This window comes from Phyllopteryx taeniolatus, chromosome 22, assembly GCF_024500385.1.
Source record: "Phyllopteryx taeniolatus isolate TA_2022b chromosome 22, UOR_Ptae_1.2, whole genome shotgun sequence".
Lineage (NCBI taxonomy): Eukaryota > Metazoa > Chordata > Actinopteri > Syngnathiformes > Syngnathidae > Phyllopteryx > Phyllopteryx taeniolatus.
In genome coordinates this window covers 6,636,267-6,652,443 of record NC_084523.1, presented here as the reverse complement: position 1 = coordinate 6,652,443, position 16,177 = coordinate 6,636,267, and the positions used below count along the sequence as shown (strand labels likewise).

General features: G+C 41.2%; 1 protein-coding gene across 8 annotated transcripts; it reads left to right on the top strand.

Moving 5' to 3' along the window:
- Nucleotides 1-540: 540 nt before the first annotated feature.
- Nucleotides 541-16,078, top strand: LOC133472137 (ninjurin-2-like). 8 transcript variants are annotated; one of them, XR_009786612.1, is made up of 6 exons: nucleotides 541-768; nucleotides 12,866-13,002; nucleotides 13,153-13,232; nucleotides 14,699-14,884; nucleotides 15,213-15,298; nucleotides 15,697-15,746. XR_009786612.1 is itself a non-coding variant. In XM_061762539.1 (6 exons), the coding sequence occupies exons 1-6, from the start codon at nucleotides 673-675 to the stop codon at nucleotides 15,858-15,860; spliced, it is 729 nt and encodes a 242-aa protein (XP_061618523.1). In that variant the 5' UTR covers nucleotides 541-672; the 3' UTR covers nucleotides 15,861-16,078. The 8 variants fall into 8 exon arrangements, 7 of the variants coding, with proteins under 7 accessions (XP_061618523.1, XP_061618529.1, XP_061618525.1 ...); XM_061762539.1 differs by having other exon boundaries at nucleotides 14,699-14,864; nucleotides 15,697-16,078; XM_061762545.1 differs by lacking the exon at nucleotides 14,699-14,884 and having other exon boundaries at nucleotides 15,697-15,849.
- Nucleotides 16,079-16,177: the final 99 nt, after the last annotated feature.

Sequence of the window (16,177 nt, the reverse complement as noted above, 5' to 3'; positions counted from 1 at the left end):
CACGTAGCAGGTAAACTGAATAATAAAGGCTGGTTGTTGTTCTTCTCGTGTCATTCGCGTGTGATGCACTAATACGTATGACACTTTTACAAAATTACTTTTGCAAATTAATCCCAGTGCTCATTAAAACCATCACAGAGACAGCCACAGGGCTGCATGCAATACGTGTATTGGGGACAGTTCATTAGGTACACTTGCACAAGTCAATTACATCAGATGCAAGAGCCATTTAAAATACTTTTTGTATAAAAGCTTGTTTGTAATATTTTGGCCCTCACAAAAATTCTGGGGGTCTGCCTGCTTTTGTTAAATTCTTGACTCCAACTCCAACATGCATTTTATATAGGAATGCGTCCTAACAAAAATAAAAATTTTCAAGCAAAGAGCAATAATACCTTTTACAGTTCTGGGCAATGTTTACCTGGTGTATCCAGGGCTGCGTCTTAGGTACCCTTGCATTTGTTCCAGATGACAAGAAGATGGACTACAGAGACATGCAACAAGTGTGTAACAGGAGAGAGAAGGGAGGCAGAGGGGGAGAACTGGGATGATGTGAATAAGCTGTTTGTTTGTGCCTCTGTGTTTTCTCCAGCTTGCCGCAATTTCCTCTCATAAGGACCTCTGCCATCGTTGTATTTTCAGTGTGCGTACTTGTCCGCGACAGGCCGCATTATGCAAGGACTCGGAAAGACAGAGCGCGCCGACCAAGGCCGAGACATGGACCTAACGTCGCTGAGATCCACCATGCCGGCCGGCGGTCCCCTGCAGGTTAGTTACTTGCTCATTTCGGCTTTCCCGCCGAGTCGCGGTATGTCCGGCCTATGTGAGAGCTGGGGATGACAGGGGCTGCCGAGTGGCTCCCGGGATGGCCGGCACAGCACTACGCGCACTATTTTAAGACAAAAGCCATGCCAGGGACATCAATCAGATATCAATTAGGGCCCAGGTGCCAAGGCTTATAATGCGCACTAATGTGGCGACAGGTCAACGGAACAGCTACTCACGAAAGAAGGTCAAGGTGGGGTTGGCTTCTTTGAGACGAGACTTTTCTCAAGCGTTGACTGGCAAATGATTCATTTTGGACATTTTTAGACTTACATCCCTCCGGAAACAGTTTGAGGAAGGCCCCATGACACAAAGCAAACATGTTTGGTTGGGTTTGGTGCGGAGGACTTTGGCGGTAGTTAAAGCTGTTAAAATCCATATTTTACTCCACTTCCTGTCTTTGTAGCAGTGATGGGTGAGTTGAGTCACGTGACTTGACTTGGACTTTCAGGATTTGGGGTTGACTTGGCTAAAATGTATGAACAACTCTTGACTTGACTCTTGAGCAGAACAGTGATTTTAACGCTACCATTTTTTGCTTTTGCAACAACTCAACTATAAAACAACAAAAACAAGACAGAGAAAGGGCTTTTGATGGCAAATTAATCATTTACAGATGTACACGATATATATGAAACAGATGCGCGCAACGGTGACTCACTGCATGGCTCGATTTGAAAGTCAGTGGCTTTTTTACATGGCCCATATTCTCACGATCATGCCACAATTTCACTTTCAACATAATGAGTGTGAACTTGAACTTGTCCGACTGCCAACATGTTGGCATTTCTCTCCCTCATAATCAACGTGACAAGTCGAGATTCAGCTCCTAATTTCTACTCAAAACCTGAGTTGTTCCTGAGCAAGATCGTTTGACTTGACTTGGGACTTGCTTAACCAAAGTAATGACTCGTCTTGATTTGCTTGATGTTTACCACAGTGGCTTGAAGGTTTACACTTACGACTTCCACAAATGTGACTGACTCTCACTTGTGTAGTGTTCCGATACTATATTGATCTTATGGCTTGCACACGCGCATGCGCGCACTTACTTCCTCATGTCTATCAAGGTCCATGTTCTGTATCAGCGTTGCTCACTCCGCATCATGCAACAGGCCTATCAGTTACTGGTATATTTAGCCACACACTGAACAAAGTGCTGTTACTCAACAGCTCTATGTGTGGGTGAGAGAAGTGACAGATGGGAGGAGAGAGAGCGGAGTCCATACAATTAATAAAACGCTGAGGAGACAATTTAATGCGCAAAAATATTGTGACAACTGGTCACGGCACCTACATTAAAGTGGTAATTTATGAAATGAAGGAGTTGTCCACTTCTGAGAGTTTAATCTTAATGTAGTGCAACGTCCAGGCATGCTGTTAATTTGTTCCGGACAAAATACCAAGAAAAAAACAAAACAAAACAAGGAAATCACAAATATTAATGAATGGACACAAAATTTGCTTCCAGGCTGATCCAGTTTCTGTGAATTTCCGCATGCCAATCAGATGATGACTTACTATAAACAGTAAGTCAGTTGTAATGTCATTTTATCTATCAGCTGGATGGCAGATGTAGCTGTAACGTGTGAATTGAGAAGGTCCATCACTTCACCCTCCATTTAGCAGACATGAATGCTTGTGCTGTTCATTCATCATACTTTTTTTTTTTTTTTTAGTATTGCTCCCTCGTGCCTTGGCTCACACACAGACACCCGCTCCACATACACTCCTCACATTCCCGATAGTGTACCCAAAAATGTAAATCTTTTTGTAAGTGTTTTGTCGGAGCACATTTAGCTCACAAGGTAGCTGGGCAAATGTTAGGTGTGTTATGACCACACAACATCATTTACAAAATGATTACATCATCACAAATTATGATGTGATCCTCTTAATATGTTTGTGGTTTTCATGACGGCGCGACTGTGTGATGAATCTATTTCCAAGGTGTGAGGTGAGGGCTTTGCACCTGTCTCTCACTTTCTATGTATAGTGCGATGGCAGCGGGGCGTCATGCGCTAACACAGAATTAGTAGGACTTACACGGCCTTTCCAAGCATGGCAGCTAGGTTTCAAAGTAAAGCGGTGTTGCAAGGGAGGACCGGTTACTTAGTTACACAAGCTGTTGCAATCCAATACCGTAGCTGTATCAAAATATCTGCTCTTTACAAAGATAACGAGCATGATTTTGTTGGGATTTCTTATATTTTTGAGCCTCTAAAGCAGGTAGCTTTTTGAAACTTTGAGTGATTTCTAGGGTACGGATGTGAAGGGTAGTTTCTGGAAGTTTCATACACACTTCTGATATACCAAATTTGCTCAAAATACTATTCACTACGTTATTATTTATATTTAATGATCTTCATCTATGCCAAGAAATAAATGTTAATATTTCTCACAATAATTATCAATATTGAAGGTAGGAAAAATTTCAAAAATGCGACACTTTCAGTCAAGTCAAAAGGGACGAGAGAACAGTGGGCACAACGACAGCCGTATTCACAACAATAATAGTCTCATTTCTATAAATCTCTGCAAAGTGTTTGTTTTCAAATGATCACTTCTGCAAATCACAATGTCCCATCACTCATATTTAGAGCTCAAAAGCGAGCAGTACTATATTACTTGCATTGTTATACTTGTATTGCAGGCTGGCGCCCATTGGCTGTTACGTGTGTACCTGTAATATTGCCGCAGTGGATGAGTAGTTTGCTATATTTATTTTATTAATCTTCATGACTGTCACCTCCTCTGTCATCTCCTTCCCACTTGTCTCACCTCGCAGAATACATGGTCGCCTTCTTTTCACATTGCGTGTTTCTGTTTATGGATATGTGTGTGTGTCCCCGGCCCCGGCACAGCAACTGCCACATTCTGAGCGTGCGTGTGAGGAACAAGAAAGTGTGTGTGTGTGTGTGTGTGCGTGTGTCCACCAAGTACTGTTGTGGGCCACTTTGTGGGGTCTTTAATATCCCCCAAAGAGTGGTTAAATCCTCACATGGTTCAGGGTGCAGTTGTTATGTAAGAGATGTGTGTTTTATGGCTGCCCTGTCATTTAAATGGTGACATAACTGTTGTCGTGACGACACTCCTTTTGACATGGTTGTAAAATATCCTGATCCTGCTACTGTGTTCAGTCATTTATACATCACAGCATATCAAAGCAAGCCCTAGATGCAATGTAAATAGACCTCCTAGTGGCTTTGCACAGACATCAGTGCAGTTTAGTAGCCTATTTTCACTGTTAGAACACAAAGGCAGTGATGTGCCGTCTTATGGAAAGCACACGCAGTGCTAACAACGAACACTTAAGCCACATGTTGACATTTCTGCTAGCTTCCTCATTCGCAGCTGCGGCAAATAGTCCCAAAATTTCCAAACGTTCCTGCCTCCACTGTTGTGACAGCGAACTATCGTAAATCTGAATTTGTGCATGTGGATCTTACCATATTGTGCAAGTGTACCCAATAAAGTGTCCAGTGAGTTGTTATAATCGTTTTTACATTGCTTTTTATGCTTACGCCTTTATACTGCCTTTCTTCGGCTTCATCGCTCTTTGGATTGTTTTCTTTTCATTTTCTGGAGGGGAAATGACAACGGATTTATGTTGAATCTCCAAAAGCTTAATGGGAAAGAAGCCCAGCTGACTTCCCTCACACTGTGGGGCGCACTTGCCTCCAAATACAAACACCAGACTTTTAAATACAACCACCCCTTCCCATAATACTTCTCCTTTCACACAGCTCATAAAACCACATAGCAGATATGGACACGCTTATCATATTATCTTTTAACTGCTGCTTGGTCAAACACACACGGCCACATATATAAACAGAGATGGACAGAAAGATTTGTAATACTTGTAATAATAGTCATATATGGACTCTGCACACATCCGCATACAGTTACTAAATGCATTTCCCGAGTTATTAGTTCCCATGAGCCCCCTCTGCAAACATACTATATATATACATAACATATTAAGAAGCCCCCCGGGAACGGGTCAGTGTCAGTCATTCAGAACGATCCATGTGTCCTTTGACCTCCTCAACCAAAACAAACAAACATAGTTCCACACAGACTCATAAAGAAAAACTTTTAAGAGGTGATGTATTTAGGGTGATGTATGTATTTGCTGTGTGCGTGGGCCAAACTGCACGTCATTCTTGGAATCCAAGGAGAAATTGGTCGAAAGCACACTGCAGGGTTTATTTGAGCCAAAACCAAACAGGCTCCAAAGTGGTGCTGACAAGAGAGCCATGTCTGCACTACATCATGCGCTTTCTGATTGATTCAATCTGCATGCAGGATGATCTAATTGTGTTCAGTGACATTTTACTGTGAAAACAGATCATGTCAATGGAACTTAACACTGGCCTGCAAGGTTTGCGACTCATTGGGGCTAAGACAAAGTTGTACGGTAACCAGGGAGTCACATTTTGCTGTTCCGGTTGTTTGCTTGCCTTGCATTTACTGGCAAAGAAATGCACAAAGCGGTTTCTAGTAATTCGATTATCTTGTTGAGCTAGATGAGAGGGCCAAAAAAGGGCTGCAGCTATCAGTTATCCCATCGATATGACTTTTGAGTGTGTGCACCTTTAAAAGGCGGGACCTGGACTAGTGAGTGACGGGGACGTCAGCAAATGATATTGTAGGGTTGCCTGGCTGGTCTGTTCTGCGTTTAAACATTTTTTACCATTTGTTCAATTAAACATCAACCTTTTTTGTAATCGAATTATTCAAGATATTCGATTAATCAAAGGCAGAATAATAGAAACCCCTCTCAGTGTGATTTGCAAGGCTCAAGACAGTTCTGCTGTTTTATTAGTTCTCATTAGATTGTGCAGTGATGAAACAGGCTTTTCTTTGTGTCATGGAGCAGAACATTGTGTCCCATTATGACAAATGTCCATGCACGCAAGTGTTTGTTTAGTCAAAACACCACCTTATACAAATGTACATGACATAAGATGCCAAGGGTTTCGGCAACATGGTCACGAGTGACATGTTTACTCTCATCGTTAACTAAAGGACAACACGTGATAAAAAAGATAAAATAGGGATGCACCCATACCATTTTTTTTTACACGAGAACAAGTACTTGTAGATACCAAGTACTGATACTTGATAATACCGTGCCATCAGTTCTTGTAATTACAAAGAAAATGTTATATCTTAATCAAATATTGTTCAAAAACACTAACTTTTATTGAACATAGTATAAGTTTCACTTAAGACACAAAGAAGACTGTGAGTATCTACAGCTTGAATAGTTGTTATGTAAACGTGTATACTGTGACGTCAATGCTAATTAATTTGCCTATCTGTGGCATTTCGCTTTATGTATTAGCATTAAGCTAGTGGACTTTTGTAAGAGGACGCTACAGTGTGTGTTTGACTTAATGTGTAATTCTCTTGTTCTGCGTAATTTTACAATAAGATTCCACAGGGAGTGTTAATTCAGCCAGGAAGGGTGATGTGACACCTCACAGGTTTAACACTTTATGCACTTTTTTGGGTGGCGTGGAAGAAAAAAAAACACCCCTGAAGGGAAAGTGAGACAAAAGCTGAAGTAATTTGTTCTTTTCGGGAAACCTGTTCAGACACCACACCGCCACATTTAGGACACTAAAGCGTATCCGGTATACTGCTAATCAGAACATATCTACACATGTGTACACATCATGCAGAAGTTGGGTTTGCGTCCCTCCCTCTTGCAGCCATTATCTTCGGTCTTGTTTGCTTTGGATACATACTAACGTGACTAACTGGGATCAAAATGTCCCCTCAATTAGATCCGATTCATGTTCTTTAAAGTCATCAAAGAATAGGGACAAATATTGTTTCAAGTTGCATGAAAACTCATGTGCTAGTTAGTCACTGCCCAAAAACGACTAAATTGAGCAATATAATGGAATTTATTTTAATTAATTTACACTGCATTCCCCCAAAACAATACTATATCTGTGCCAACCGCTCAAAAAAATGCACTAACTTCACTTTCTATGATGACCATAGTACAATGCAGCAGCATAGCATGACAGTATCTGTAAGTAAAGTGTACATGTCAGCTTCACAAGCATTGTACTCCGTATTAAACACAATTTCGCTGTGTTTTAGAATTATATTGGCCAAGTTGTGGTTCACCGACCGCTGTATTTTCCAATTTTATTAGCAGCCCAAAGAAGCGCGAGGAATTCCAGCTATTGCACTGACAAAGGACGTGTTTGAAATCTATGCGTCTGCTCTCTACACATGCTTCTGCCATTATAAAAACTTCCAGCAAATGCTCAACAATGACTAGTATATTTTTACAGCGCTGCAAATCATGCCGCCGGGGACGCAGGACTTTGTGTCCAACATGCCATTGTGGAGAGAGCGTCTAGTTCCTCTGATAAGCGCGCTGCATGATTTGTTGTGTCGTGTGTGTGCTTGGATCTAATAAAGCTGTATTTAGACTCATTTAATAGAAGGAAAATGTGCAGAATTCCAATAATAAATAAGTACTTTTTACTATGGGTCACTGAATATATTGAATTACAGGCTTACAGTCATGTAAAACTGTACATGAGTAAATAGATATTGTAGCTAGAGAATTGAATGTGAACAGCAGCAAGAATACTCAGCAGCATCGTATGTATTGTATAAATGTCGATTTACAGTACAAGCAGTACTGTTAACAATCAGAAGTGGATTAACAACTATACATGAATAAATAACTATAAATAACTATAAATAATAATAGTATAGTATTGTACTGTAATTTACAGTAATTTAAAACTGTAGGGAATCATATTTGGAACTCCATCCATCCATTTTCTGAGCCGCTTCTCCTCACTAGGGTCGCGGGGGTGCTGGAGCCTATCCCAGCTGTCATCAGGCAGGAGGCGGGGTACACCCTGAACTGGTTGCCAGCCAATCGCAGGGCACATAGGAACAAACAACCATTCGCACTCACAGTCATGCCTACGGGCAATTTAGAGTCTCCAATTCATGCATGTTTTTGGGATGTGGGAGGAAACCGGAGTGCCCGGAGAAAACCCACGCAGGCACGGGGAGAACATGCAAACTCCACACAGGCGGGGACGGGGATTGAACCCCGCACCTCAGAACTGTGAGGCTGACGCTCTAACCAGTCGGCCACCGTGCCGCCATATTTGGAACTGTTTTTAATAACTTAACTGCGGCCTGGTACTGCTTGGCTCTGCTGCATTTGATACAATCGATCATAACACACTACTCAACAGAATAGAACAGTGGGTGGGACTTACGGGCACTGTCTTAAATTGGTTCAAATACTATTACAGTACTTACAAAATATCAACTACTTTGCTTTAGTTAGTAGTTACGAGTCCACACAAACAAAGATTACCTGTACATGTGGTGTTCCGCAGGGGTCCATTCTTTGACCACTTTTATTTCATAACCACATGCTGACCCTTGCTTAGATTATGGAATACTACGACGTCGATTATGACTTATGCAGCTCAGGCGCAGCTTTACATTTCATTGTCATCACATGACTCCCCTTATTCAGTGTTTTCATCAAATCAATAAGTGAATCTTGCTCAATCCAGACAAGACAGGACTAAATCTTTTTGGCCCCAAATTTTATTCTAATAATTCTTACCAAAAAAAACATGCTTGACTTAATGTATTTCTTTGCCTTTGTAAAGCCCTTTAAATTGCATGTGTATGAATTATGCTTGACAAACTCTCCATGCCTTGCTTTACACGAGTCAAAATATCATAAACAGCTGTCAATATGATGCAGTAGCGTAGTTCAACAACAATGTATACTACAATGCCGTAATAAAATAATATATTAATACCTCAATCCTCTCATTTGATTGTGTATGTGTACCGAATGTTGTGGCACATAGGAAATAACCTTGAGCCCAGTGTCAACGGGGCTTGAAGCCAATTATAAACTAGTGGCATGCATACTTGTCATTCTGTACAACTCATCGCTTCTCTTACAGTGAGGACATTTTTCTTGTACATGTACAGTATGTGTGTCCTTTGTTGCCATGACACAATTTACTGTGTATGGTGCAAGCATGGATGGATGAATGCCTCTTGGCCCCGTCCACTTGGCACGCACTCATACACATCCAGACACACATATGTGCCGCACATGTACAGGGGCATCATGCAGTCATGTTGGGTGATGCTATCGCAGCCTAGCGCTGACGTCACTGACTTACGCAACACACTCGACGTCCTGATAGCGGAGGAGAACCAGGAGTTTGGTGTCTGGACACACATAGACACGCACACACTAGAAAATGCACTGCATTCGAGTCTTGAGAACTGTTCGCTATCTGCCAAACTGCACACCAATGCACAGGGAGGACAGAATAGTGTAAATCAGGCTGGCAAAGTGGTATCGGCGTCATAGTATCAGAGCATTTTTATAAGTACGAGTACAGACGAACAGTATCGGCAGTCAGCGCATGATGATGTCATACGAGTTTGAGATGAAGATATTTGTAATGTATTCTCATGTTGCCTGAGCTGGTTTGAAACATTAGAATTTCAATGCTCCGCCATGACAGTCACACAATATGTGCTTCTTTCACATGGTCCAAATGTACACCAATGGTCATAAAAGTAGCGTAGATTCCTACTACATACCCTCCCCAAACATCTGCACAAGCGATCAGCCTGCAGCTTCATTGGAGGTATGCATACTCAATAAGGATCTGGATGGAATTCAGATTTCATTGAATTGTAAAGCCACCCATAGAACTGAGTCACCTCCAAACAACAATCACGGCTTCCTTCCAAACTTGTGTAACAATAGCGGTAATCGGTGTGTAATGTGAGGGAAATGTTCTGAAGGGCACAGTTGACACACCTTGCCAATGGTTTTAGTGACCGTAGCACTACTGTCTTTACATTCATTCATTCATCTTCCATTCCGCTTATCCTCACTAGGGTCGCGGGCGTGCTGAAGCCTATCCCAGTTATCTTCGGGCGGTCTTTAAATTTATCATGCTAATGTTTTATATAAAATTCAAAATTTCTCACAAACAGACTACAGTTATAGACAGTAGACAGTACTCAAGAAGTAACACTGAGTTTCAAAAAGTTTGGCGACCCCTACACTACACTATGACATACAGTCTCCTTTCATCTGGAATCTTACTGGAAAAGGCTCATTAGGGGAATAAGTGTGTTTATCACAGAGAGACAAGGTAGACTTGAAGGTAGAAAGCAGCTTTAGAAGGATATAGAGGTTGAATCCGGTTTCCTAAAAATAACATCCACATCCACATAAAAAGATGTGAAATGTTCCTTATTTGTGGTCTTTGGTGCAGAAGGACATTCCAAGTGTCACGAGCACACGTGGCCTTTCAAGCATGTTTTTGCATGTGTTTTCTGCTAATTAAACAGCAGGGTGACAGTCGGCCTCAGGGAAAGGAGCAAGGGTAACCCACTCCTTGCCTGTGAGGCAAATGTGAGTCAAACACGGGGCATGTGGATTTGGCATCAGTCAAGTTACATAAAAATGTCTCAAATATAGTGCTGAAAGAAAAGCATCACAAATGGTGTGATGCAAGGAAAAACAGAGAATCAAAATAAAAGTTACTCAAGGGAAACCAGAGCTCCACTCCTTGTTGGAGGTCCCCCACTATTGGCTATTAAAGCAACCAATACGGGTGCAGGGGAGGAGCACTTCCTGTGAGGTAAGGGGGGGGCGCCTCGCATGTGGTCTTATGTATTTTTATATGTGTGTTGCAATTTAAAGTGTAAAAGCTGGCACATGTCGTGTCAAGTGTCCTTTTGCAAGTAATAGGTCAGGTATGTTGTTTTCAATGTGCGTGTGTGTGTATATAGTCAGCCTTGGCTGTGAGGGAGCTTGTTATGTGGGGCTGTATTTGCAGATGCCTGCTTTTTAGGGATGTGCGGCTTTTACGAGGACTCTGGATTTCTAGGAAGAATTCTGTGTATAAACACACACACTGGGCTCACTTGTGAAGATATTTTCCACTCCAAGGCGCTGCGGTCCCTTCTTAGCTGCTAGACTGACTAAACATCTGTAGACATTAAACGGGAGATCAAATGACGGACAGTCCTCTATGAATATTTATCGTATGTATATAGGTGTAAGATGTTGTTGCTTGATGGTGTTATCATATTATGTACAAATGTACAAATATGATAACGGATACCGCCGCTAGTTAGAACATACTGTAATGCCAGAAGCAGTCAAGCCTTTTTCCTAAATCCAAAGAACTTTTTGTGCTTAACTGTGAGAGACAGGGTGTTGACCCTCGGCTACCACCTGCCACCCTTCTGTACCTGGCATGTCAAACTCAGGGTAAAATAATACATAAAGGGAAACCATTTAACAGAACCGGGATGAAGACACGTTGGGTTCTGACATTTAAATTGTTAAGTGAACGCATATGTGCGTGTAGCCAATATGCAGCCATTGTAGGACATTCCAGTGTTTCGGTAATGTGTGTCTGTGTATGTGTGTGTTTGCGGCATGTCCAAGGCAGATGTTGATGGAATGAGACCACAAGACTTCTGAGGGGGTCGCAGGCCAGCACATTTACATTCTATACATACACGTGCCATTTGCTGCTTTTCATCCTTCCTGCCTCTTTTCAGTAGCATTCTCCATATTTTATCTGTCTCAGAAAAACATGGCAAAAAGGGCTTAATAAGCAAACTACATGTTTATCATATTGGACTTGCAATTCTTGGAATTGCTGGATTTCTTCTTGGAGATTTCTTCTGGATTTAGTTCAAACTGGACTGCAACTCAGACTCGTAATGGGGATGAAAGTAAGGCTTCAGCATTTGATTCTTATTTTTGGTTACACAACAGCCATACACAACATATTTCCTAGAAAATACGAAAGACATGCCCTGTCGAGAAGGAAATGTGTCAGCTTTACTTCGGTGAAAAAGGAAGCAAGCGCGATATTAGTAATCAGCCCTGGTTACTCCAAACACTTGCACTGTCAACTCATAAAAGAGCGTCTTATACTGGCATGAAATGTTTGAAGAAAATGACAAATCAAAATGCAACTATTCACAATTGTTTTACAGGCGGCAGTGCTGTGAATAATTACTGTCCAAGTGCTGTGTTTATGTTGGATTTTCAGAGGACATGACTGTGCTGCGAGATCGTCAAGAAATAAAATGTGCCTCTGGTAGGCTGATGCTTTACATGCCATCTCCTGTATGTCTTCTTAAACACATCTCTATTTGTGCGCATGACGACGGAGGTCCCGAGTAAAACAATCCATTTGTGGACGGAATCTTTGGTTCTATGGCCAAAATGCTGAGTAGTTCACTATGTGCATTGACAGACAAAATACTAAGAAAGAAAATGGGCCCCATCGGTCTTTATTATGTGTGGTTATGTAAAAATATGTCATGTTTTCCTGAAAGTCATGCACATTCTGATCCTCGCATAGTATTTCCTGACTTAAACACACAAATATATGCACATTCAAATATGGTCACATTAGAAAATATCTAATAATTAGAGATGGACCGATATCTTTTTTTTTTTTCTCCAATTAAGTAGAGTACTTACATTTGAATACTCGCCAATCCCAAGTGCCAATACTTCATAATGCCATTATGTCTTGCCATTGTGATGAAAATGTGCTTTATTTTAATCAAACATGAACACAAAACATTAGGTTCAACTATAATACATTGCCCATTAGTGTACACAAAAATAATGTGTGTGTGTGTGTATTTTTTTTTTCTTAAATGACTAAACAGTCCTGTAGTCTATGCCTATCAATGCAGCCCTCTTTTGGTTGCTTTTATACTACATTGCTGCTCATGGATGCGTTTATCCTACCGGTCACTGTATCTTATCTGTATCAGTGCTGCCCTCAGCTGTTTGTTTTTATATGACATATATCTTAAGTACTGCACTTTTATCTTTCATATGTCCACTGCTGCCTACCTTATGTCACTTATATACCACTAAGTTCACAGGTAGATAGATGTAGAGTTTATTTATTTTCAAACCTATATATGTATATTTTTTAAATCTTAGGGTAGCTCGGCCTCTAACCTGAACATGAACCTGTATGCCACCAAGAAGACTGCGGCCGAGGGCATGCTGGACATCGCTCTCTTCCTGGCCAACATCACGCACATGAAGACGGTCATCGAGCAGGGGGCGGGATACAGGTACGGACCTAGAAACAATTCGGTTTGATTAGATGTAAATTTGGCAGGACAGTGGATTGTGGTTAGCACGACTGCCTCACAGTTCTGAGGTTTTCCTCCAGGTACTCTTCCAAAAACATGCATGTTTGGTTCTTTCGCTTACCTTCTCAGGTACTACGCAGCCGTCCTGACTCTCATCTCCTTCTCGCTGGCACTTCAGATCGTCGCCGGGATCTTGATCATTATCATTGGTGAGACAATGTCATTGATTAAATCAAATTCATCTGCTATATTAACACATTAAAACACTGACACCAGCTGTAACATGCCGTGAAATGCAACGGACGAATCAAAACCGATGGCGATGCTATTTAGAGATCTCTGCATCTTGCTGTAGCTCGGCGAGACCTCAACGACGAGGCCAACCACAAGCGTCTGGACAGCCTCAACAACAGCGCCACCGTCGTCATCTTCCTCGTCTTCGTCACCAACATCTTCATCTCAGTCTTTGGGATGGAGCGCACAGGGCTCTTTGCCAGGATGCACTTTTAACCCCCCAGAGATACACGTTTTGGGAGCAAATCTAATGCACTAATCACTATTAATGCTACGGTGGCATTGTTTTTAGTTTGACAAGACTGTACCAACAGACCAGTGATTCTCAAAGTGTGGTACCTCTAGTGGTACCCCGGCTTCCTCTGGTGGTGTGTGAAGAATCATTGAATTAAATGTGACAGCTTTGTACTTTGAATTACAATGCATTTGCATTTCATCTTTAGAACACTATGTTTTCAAACATTTATTGAGGGCATTTTTTATTTCAACCTACCGGTGTGTGCAACACAGTGGTGCCTTGAGATAGCAGTTTAATTCCACCACGCTCGTAACCTCAAAACACTCATATCTCAAATCATCTTTCCCCATTGAAATATATGGAAACGACTTTGATCTGTTTCAGCCTCCCCCAAAAATAACAGAAATCTTGTAATGTGTTTCAATAAGAAAAAGCACACTATAATATAATACTTAATAAAAACATACAGTCATGACAAATAAAATGCAAACAAACAGTTTTTGCAACATTTTTTGCTTCAATTCAATGGACATTATGCCGTTCCTTTTGGTGTGTGCGCCTTGGTCACCTGGGGGCAGTATCATACAGACAAACACATTGACACGGTCATAGCTGGAGTTAGCTGCAGGAATATTTGTCATTCCTCGCAAAGGATAAAGAATATATGCCTGTGAGTATTGCTATATTTTCTGCCTACATGTCTTGCTCCACCGTTTGTGTTCAAACGTTACATCACTTTTTTGTTTTGCTTGCGAGTCAAAGCAAAATATAATTCGAACAACGGCTAATATCTTGAAAAACTCATTTCGGGTCAGTTGTATCTCAAGGCACCACTGTACATTTTAATTTAATCAACAAATTAAGTACAGTTTTCTATTTTCCGATATTTAAGCGCAGGGGTAATGTTCAAATTAGGCACAGTGTGTTACAGAAGCTTATCGTAATATCAAATATACTTTTAAGAATAAACTCCTTTTTGATGAACACTTCGGGCTACTATCTACTGTATTTTAATGTTGGTCATGATGGTGGTGGTGAAATTTTTTGAGGTGGTACTCGCTGTAAAAAGTTTGAGAACCACTGCAATAGACCAACCACATGTACTGTGTGTGTGTGTGTGTGTGTGTGTGTGTGTGTGTCCAGCTCGTGTCGAGCTGACCCTGCTCCCCTCATACCAGCGGCTCTTAAACTTCCTCAACAATCTGACCACAGGCATCATCTTCCTCACCCTGCTTGTCAACATCATCAAGTCCGCTTTTGGCACACAACGCAGCTGCCTACTGCGATGGATGTTTCAGCGTTTTGTACTGTAAATACCGGTTTAAAAAGGTGCTTGTTAGAAAAATAAAGGCCCTTGTGGGGGTAGTCTTGCATTCTTCTAAAAGGCACTAGAGGTCGCCACAGCATTTAATTTAAAGGGCCCAAACTCTATAAAAAGTCAACTTTTTATCATTAGTGTATGTATTTTTATTTCAGGACATATCTAAGGTGTAGCTTCATTAAAACCATATATATGGTTATAAATGCAAAACAATGGGCTGCGTATGCATGGAATACATGAAGGTGTGTATGCATGTACCCTGCACCTGCACGCCTGTGTGTGAGATGTTTGAAATATGTGTGCTTGTGTGTCTGTCCCTGCACGTGTACATTGCAGCACGCAGGGACCTGAACATGGTGTCCAATCAGAGACGGCTGGACTACCTGAACAATGTCGTGACGGGCGTCATCTTCGTCACCACGGTGATCAACTTCTTCATCAGCTTCTTCGGGTCCAAGAGGACAGGCTTCTTCCGCTGGCTACTCGCTCGGCTACACTTCTGAAAAGATACATAGGATGCATAAATTACTTTTTTTTTAAATCACAAACTATCAATATGTTACGTGCTCGAGTGAAATCATATTAACGCATCTTAATTTCTTTAACCAGCTGATAGTAAATTTGCATTTGCATTTTACTAATTTAACGCGAATGTGTTCTATAATGTGTATTTTGGACTCATTGCAAGTGTTTCCCCTTTTGGTCACGGTCAAAATGTTTTCAGTTTTGTTTATTGGCAAAGGTGAACAATAAATACTGTATATTGATAAAACAGATCTGTGCTTTCTGCATGTGTCTTTGTTGTACGTGTGTGTCACAGGGCGCCGGGACGTGAATAACTCCACCCTTCAAAAGCGCTTGGACTACTTGAACAATGTAACTACCGTCATAGCGTTCATCACCACCGTGCTCAACTTATTCATCAGCACTTTTGGCATGCAGCGCACCGGACACTTCCCGTGGCTGATGATGCGAATTCACTGACATTCCCACCAACCTACAATAGAGAAAGGGAGCTGTCGGAAGCAGTATTGTCGTCACAAATAAGAGTTAGTCACTATTAACATCGGTCATGAGGTTTGGAGAGATTTAAAGTTGCAGTCATCCACTTCTGATACTGTTCATTTACTTATAATGTTAAAATAACATAACAATAACTTATTGTATGACATTTTCAAATAAAATGAACTGTGAAACAATCATGAGTTGTCAGACGTAATGAATAAAAATGATTACTAATCAGGATTTATTGATGTTTTGAGTTTAAAAAAAAAAAGTACAGAGGACAAAGACGCATCGCA